General features: G+C 54.2%; 1 protein-coding gene across 1 annotated transcript in view; it reads right to left on the reverse strand.

Moving 5' to 3' along the window:
- The window catches only part of CCDC9B (coiled-coil domain containing 9B), a 39,897-nt gene extending 32,919 nt beyond the window's left edge, over positions 1–6,978 (reverse strand). Inside the window, exons 1-3 of the mRNA XM_086613985.1 lie at positions 6,967–6,978; positions 1,920–2,033; positions 188–292 (exon numbers count right to left, since the gene is read on the reverse strand). Of these exons, the coding sequence (XP_086470111.1) occupies positions 188–292; positions 1,920–2,033; positions 6,967–6,978 (231 nt within the window). The remainder of the gene's footprint in view (positions 1–187; positions 293–1,919; positions 2,034–6,966) is intronic.
- Positions 6,979–7,563: the final 585 nt, after the last annotated feature.

The raw sequence follows: 7,563 nt of genomic DNA on the forward strand, positions 1-7,563 counted from the left end.
GGGGTACGGGTGCCTGGGCATGGCTGGAAATTTGTGTGGATCACTTAAAATCACTTGGAGCACACATCTCTGCAGAGTTTCTACATCCTTTTGCAAGGGCTTAGGAGCTATGTCCCATGCCTGAAAAAGCTTTGCTGGTAGGACTGGAGTGAGAGCTGGCCAGGGGTGAAGGCACAGCAGCACTTACGTTGTGAGCCTTGGTGATGGTAATAGTGAGTCCATCCTGCTTGGGTCTCCTCGAGGTAACAGCCATTCCCTCCTGCTCAGCTCGCTTTTTGTCCTCTTCTATTTCCTGAAACAGATATATCCCTATCATCGGCCTGCACCTGGATGTCTACAGATGTTGTCCATTTTCGTGTTTAGGATTTTTCCTAAACGGATCCACCTCCATCTCTAAGAGGGAGTGGACCAACTTGTGTTCCACCCGTGTGCCCTTGGAAGGGGTCACAGGTGGCTGTGACCTGCATTACCTGTCCCTGTGCCACAGGCACCTTAGCAAATCTCTTGTTGGCTCAGGGTGCCCACTGTGGTCTCAGCACATGCCATGGGAAGCAAGCACAGGGTACAGGGGTCCCTTCGTGACAGGCAGGGAAGATGATCAGTTTGAGGTGTGGGAAAGATTGGGTATTGGACCTGTGGAGGGGCTGGAAGACACATCAGGCCTGCAGAACGGGAGGGTTGTGCACAGGAGCCAAGGTCCCTGTGCCAGTCTGGGGCCAGGGCACCATCTGTGGCGAAGGGAAGGTGGCTGAGATCCGGCTATCTACTAGGCAGCTTCTTCTAGCAGCCAAGTGATGGTGGCAGGTGGGTAGCGTTTCATAGGGGAGTAAGAGTTCCTCTCCCTCAGCTGCTTGTGACATTCAACCTTCCCCAGAGCTTTCCACTAGGTACCATTTTTTGCTGCCACCAGAAACTGTCCAAAATGGCTCCTATGGTATAAAAGGAAACGCCTTCTAAGCAAGACCCAGCCCAGAGCACCACTCAGTCTCTCAGCTCTGGGTCCAAGACATGAAATGTGCTCTGGGTTTTCAGGTTTTCAGCATAGTTCTTTGTCAAACTTGAGACTGTCCACTCAGCTGGCAAACATTAAAGAGCCCCTAAAGCCAAGTGGCCATGGGCACAGGCAGGAGAATATCCCAGACAGGCTAAGGAGGACCTTTCTGCCAGTAGTACCCTCAGACTGTCCTACTCTGTACTGCTGTACGCAGACACTCCTGGAGAAGGGTCAACAAACTCACAGAGAAAGCTCCAGGCTACCACAGTGTCACCCAAACCAGCTCATATGATCCAGGCTGGGTATCTCCTGCAGGCCACCGGGTAGACTCTCTTGGCCAAGGCAGGATCAAAAAAAATAGGGGATGGAGCTGGAGCACTTCCTCCCGGTGCGGAGGGTAAGGCTGCAGTAACCAGCAGGCTACTAAAGCCTTGATTTGCCTTCATCTTCCCTTTTTTCATGGAAACTCTTTTGGACACCTCTGTGCTCCACAGAAACACTGAGACTCTCCAGGGAAGAGCTTCAAGCCATGCCACTGCCCTGGTAGGGAAGATAAACCTATGAAATGTCTTGAGGCTGTAACTTCCTGTGCATCTGAGAGGATAAGCAGGAGGCACTGGGAACAACACATGGAAAAAGTTGAGGGAACACGAGGTGAAGGTGTGGGAAAGGTGCGACACAGCTGGAGGAAGATGGCAGGGCGAGAGGGGATGCTGCAGCAGCAAGGCAAGCGTCAGCAAGCCTGCTTTCCAACGCAATTCCGGAGCTGTAGCTAACAGCAGAGCTCTGTCCCCCTGCTCCAAAGGCTGTCTGATAGAAAGGTGGTATCTAACAAAGTCACTGCAACGCTGCTGGCCATTTTCTTTACCCTGTGAGGTGAGGACTCCAAAAGGGAGCTGGGGAAGGTCAGAACCTCCAGACTTACCTGGTATCTTCGGATGAGCGCTTCATTCTTTTTCCGCAAAGCCAAGATTTTCTTATCGAGTTCAACATCTTTCTGCTCTTTCTTTCTTAACATCGCATCATCCACTGCGGCCTCCTGAAAACAGAAGGAGCAAAGCTCTTCTCAGTCATCACACCAACACCACAAAGCCTGCCCCTTCTGTTTGCTCAGGGTGGGAAGTGGCAGTGTCTTTCCCCAGCACTTCTCCCCTTGGTCCTCCATTGAAAAGAATACTGTATCTTGTAAAACGACTTTTTCTTGACAGAATTGACCTTTTCTTTTATTAGATTTTTTTTTCACCAATGAGGTAGGTGGAGCAAAAAGCTGATGTCCCACTTTGATGGCTGTCAGTAGGCTCCAGAGTTAACATGCTGATTAGCTGCATGCAGAACCCCTTCCTGCTGTTGGTTCTGCTGTTCTCAGGCACATCAGTTCCCCTCTATTTACATTCAGAGAGCACCTTGGTTACCACAGAGGATAACAAATTGGATTTTTTAAATTCTAGTGACAGCAATGTCTAGCGAAAATTAATGCTGATGCGTATCAACTCGCTGCAGCAAGCTGATCCATATCGTCTAGACTCTGCCTGGTGTTTGCATGAAGAGGAAGGTGGCAAGGCTGAGATCTCCAAGGCACTACAGGTTTATTTTTAAACAGCATTTTCTTGCTCTCCTTATCAGCATGGCATCTGCGTGCTGCAGAGACCTCGCATCCCCCCTCTCCTTCACCCACACAGAGAGCTGGGTAAGACGAGGTGAGATTGAGGAGGAGAGGACAGGAACGCCAAACCTCTGAGCAGACATTGCACACCTCGAGACCCATTTCGCTGACATCACAACTCTACCCACCCCCAGGCTGCCCCCAGCCTGCCGCCTCCGCCGTTTGGCCCCGTGCAGTAAATCTGCTGCAGGAGCACTGCGGCACATCCAGCTGCCGTGCGCGATGCGCACTGCCCGCAGCGCTGGGAAAGTTTGGAGGAATCCAGAAGCAAACGTCAGGAGAACATCACCACTGTGGGAGTCTCCCTGGGGCTGGGAGAGGGGCTTGCCTCAGGGACAGCTGTTAACCTGACAGCGGCTGCAAGCCTGGTCCTAAAACCACCCCCGTTGCATGGGCGTACTGGGCTAACTGGTGAGGTGTCAGCAGGGCTGGCATCACGGTTAGCCCAGCTGGCTCTGAACGCCATGCAGCCGCTCGCTCACTCTCCTCCGCTTCCGGGGAATGGGGAAGAGAATTAAGAGGGAAAAGGGAAGGAGACTCATGGGTTGAGATAAGAACAATTTAATAAATGGAATTTAAAGTAATAATGATTAGAATACTAATAGTAACATTATATGATAATATAAAAAATGATAACAACTTACACAAACAAGTGATGCACAGTGTAATCGCTCACCACCTGGTGACCAATGTCCATCCCATCCCAGCAAGCAATCCCAGAACAGATAAGCCCTGACACCGCAATCCCGGAAGAGCGAGAGGCCCGAGCGGACAGCGAGAGAGAGAGAGAGCACTGCGAGAGACCGAGAGCTCAAGAAGAGAGCAAACTTCCCAGCCAACCCTCTTCTATACTGGGCATGACGCTGCAGGATATGGAATACTCCGTTGGCCAGTTTGCCCTCAATCCTAAGCCTAAAATCAAATCCAAAGAGGAGTTGTGGGCCCTTTGTCCCGGCCATGCCCCCCCAGCCTGTTGTGCTCCTGCTCACTGGGAACACACGGGAAGCCGAAAAGTCCTCAATGTCTCAGCACCCACTGCAAACACCAGTGCGCTGTCAGCGTTCTTCTCCTGGCAAATCCCAGGCTAAATCCCAAACAGAACCATTCCAGCTACTGAAAAGCAAAACTAACTCTGTCCCGGCTGAAACCAGGACAGCTGGGAAGAGCTTCTGCACAGACAGAAGGTTTTTCCTTCATTAATCATGACATGGCAGGTGTGACCTCCTGCAGGGAAGGCTGCGTCAGGAGCTGGCCACAGTAGCTGGGCACACAGGATCTGGGCGGACGCCTGCCGTGCCCGGGGTGCCCTCGTGCCGGCGGTGATCCAGGCAGCCAGCCTCCCTCCCCAGGGTCCGGCTTCCAGTGGGAGCCAACAGGCTTGCAAAGCCCTTCTCCCAGGAGCGGAGGGTTTCTCCTGGAGACCTCGGTTGCCTTTTGCTTGCTCATAATTCGGACACCAGAGGAACCATTGGAGCAGTGGAGATCTGGAGGAGGGGATGGTGGGGTGCTGCTCAACACAGCCCTTCCTGAACCGAGCAAACGTGCAGTGAGAAGCCCCAGGCTTGAAGGCAAAGAGTAAAACCACAGAAGCTACAGCCCAGGGAAGGCAAAGCCTTTGACTCTGCTCCATGTCCCCAGCTACGTTTGCGATGTTTATCCAGTGACGTACAGGGGCTCCAGCCTCCTGAGGATGCACGTGTTCACAGCATGACACGGTACTGAACGAGGCAGAATTAAGGTGCTGTGAACCTCACCCTTGACTACTTGTGTGTCATGTAGCATTTCGCCAGGATGGGAATATCCTGCTCGTTTGAAAGCACAGGATTTTGGATGAGCCACAGGAATTTCCACCTTACCATAGGAAGGTTTTTAGCTACCTGGGAGATGGACACCAAGTAAGAATGTGGGCACATTTCATCAGCTGGCCCTTTGGAAAGTAATTCTAGGTAGTGCACCGGAATTCAGCCAGGGGTTAACATCACTGCTCCTCCAAAAGGGTCACAGGCCTCCCGGGAACCAGGGCTGCAAACCACCCCTGTGTGCGTGGCCAGCGCGTGCCTCCAAAGGAAGGGGATCCAGCTGCTGAACCACCACGCAGCCCTGCAAGGCTGGCGCTTCCTTTCGAGGGCTTTACATGAAAAAAACCCAAAGCTGACTCCATTTCGGCTCTGATCAAGCCGATCCACGCTCGATCTGCACATAACAGATCCATGGATGGGGGGAGAAGTCTGCGTACGTAACGTGCTTTGGAGAAAACGGACAAAAGGTTGAAAACGTGGTGCCATCACAGAGGAGGCGGGCTGGATGTCAGAAACCAGAGAAGGAAAAGGCAGGAGAACCGGTCTGCTAAAGCCAACCTCGGATCCTGCACAAGTGCATCTTCACTCGGATCCCCCCAGAGGGGTATTTTATCAGTGCCCTTGCCCAGGGCTGCTCCGCCGGGACACAGGCGCGCATTTGTGCTCAGGTGGAACAAGAGGGGCATTGAAACCGCCTCCACACATTCTCCTGCTGGACAATGGGATTTTGTCAAGGTCTGCGGGAGAACGAAACACGCTTTTCCCTTGCCATCAATCACCCGGGGACGCGACAGGTGAGTATATTGTGGATGTGGGTGGATCCACTTTCGTGGCCATTTTGCAAGGCTGATTAAGGCCGAATTTGGTGTTTACCCGCACAGAAGCTGTTCTGTGAGCGCTAAATTGGCAGGTTGGCTGTTTGCTGAGTGAGTGCTGGGGTGTTGGCTGCTTGAGGGTGGGATCAAAGTGGTGCATGGCCTCAAACACACCCCTTTCATCTTCAAATTCCTTTGAGGGAGGACTGACAGAGCTGCGGGCTCAGGGAGAATTTAAAAATTCCTGCAGAGATTGTATTTGTGCTCTTCTCTTTCCAAAGGGAAAAGATGGAAAAGACCTGTCAGGCCGTTCTCCCTCTCCGACCGCACATTTGTCAGCATTTTGCCTACGTTGCAAGACAGCTAGGGCCGGGGGGAGGGGGGTCCTTCCATTTCCAGCTGGAAACAAGTCACTGGAAGGAAAGTTTTGCTGGTATTCAGCACTTCTCCTCCTCTTTATTAATAAAGCCATTAACGTATCCATCTCTGCGCGACCTGTTTCGGCAAGTGCTGGGGAGCTGCGGATGAGAGGGGGTCCCTCGCCCACACGCCCCGGGGCCACCCAGCAGCTCCCAGTGCTCGGAGCCCACGCACCAGCTCGCAGGGGCTCACCCATTGTACGGTTAAGCCAAGTCAGCGTTTGCCCGTCAGGCACCGCGCCGAGCCAGCGAGAGCGATAACGGGGGGCCGTGCCCTTTCCTCCGCCTCTGGAACGAATCCGCCGCCCCGGCCCGTGCCGAAGCTGATGCTCAGGGTGAAAAGTGGCTCCACTGTGCCCTCCCCAGTGTAAAGCTCTTCCGGGGAGCCAAGGTGCCCGTATGTCACCGCGACGGGAGAGTTATAAATGGCTTTGGCAGAACAAACGCGCGATGGCTTTGAAATGAGAAAGCAGCCGAGCCCGATGCCCCCTAGACAGCGAGGCTGCGCGATGACGCCGCGGAACGAGAGGCCTCTTTCTCTCGCGAATAAAAATGTCACAAAAGGAGAAATGGGAAGCTGGCGGCTTCGTGCTCCGGTTAAATGACGACATCTCGTTCTGTCGTCCCCCCGCTCCTCAGCGGCACGCGCACTTGCTGCGCAGCTCCGCGGGGGCTGGAGGGACGCCCGGCTCCAGGCTGTCTCTGCGCGCAGCGTTTTCCCACATCCCGCCACCATCGCCGGCTTCTGCAGCGAGAGACCTCGGAGGCAGCAGGGTTGGGAAAGCAAGAAAGACAGAAGGTGGGGGGGAGGGAAGAGGAGAGAGGAGCGGGGCCCTTAGCTAGCGCTCTTCTGCGTAAGCAAATGCATCCGCTCTTTTTAAGGAATATCCTCTGCTTGACAGCTGCGGCTGAAGCCCTTGTCGGGACAGGCAACGTCCAGCACACCCTGTCCCTCTGTTTGCTATCCACCCCGGTCTCCCACCCTGCCAGGAGGCACATTGTCCTCAGCCAGCCACCGCAACCTGCCCTGGCGATGGACGTGCAAACCCCGGCACCCAAAATCCAGCCCCCCGGCACCCCCCCCCTCCCCGATGCGGCGCAGCTTGTTTGCTCCCCGTGCCTGCTGGCAGCCAGGCGAGATAAAAAAAAAATCACAAAGCGACAGCCACCAAAAGGCCACCCTGAAGGAAGCGAGTCCGAGCCGTTTCACAGGCTTTTTGGGTGAGGGACCCCGCCGCCCCGCGCCCCTCCCAGGCCCCACAAAGACAGCACTCACAGCTCGGTGCATGTTGGCCGTCGGCGGCGAAGCCCGGCGGATTCCAGAGCAGAGCTAAAAGAGGAGAGCCATCAGACGGCCTTTCTCAGCACTGGTTGCACAGCATACAAGATCATGTTTTGATTACAAAAGCCTCGCCTGGGCTCCCAGCCAAGAGCACTGGCTGCCTAATATACCAAGCACAGACAGGGTTTGGAGTGCCTGTGTCCTCCTCTCCAATCTCACTCTCTTTTTAAAAGAAACACTCCCCCTTTTCCTCCCCTCCTGACTCCTTTTAACTTCCTGATGCCACAAGCCCTGGTTCAAAGCGGGAAAAGCCGGGCGAACAATGAAAAATGGATCAGGCAACCAGCTTGACTTCGCTCGGTGGCCATTCAACGGGGTCGTGTTATTTGTTATGCATGGCTAGCTGCACGCCCGGCGGGGCACCGGGGAGGTATCCGCGCTCCTGAATGCCTTGTGAACGCCAGTATGTGCGTGAGCCTTCGCGGGAAAACAAGCGCCGGACTCGCCTTTTTCTGCTGAATTTCAGCATTCTCTGGGAATGCTTTTAAAACGTGCCTCTCTTTCGGGGAGGGAGCAGAAGCGATGCTGCAG

This window comes from Tauraco erythrolophus, chromosome 6 (genome assembly GCF_009769465.1).
Source record: "Tauraco erythrolophus isolate bTauEry1 chromosome 6, bTauEry1.pri, whole genome shotgun sequence".
Taxonomy (NCBI): Eukaryota; Metazoa; Chordata; class Aves; order Musophagiformes; family Musophagidae; genus Tauraco; species Tauraco erythrolophus.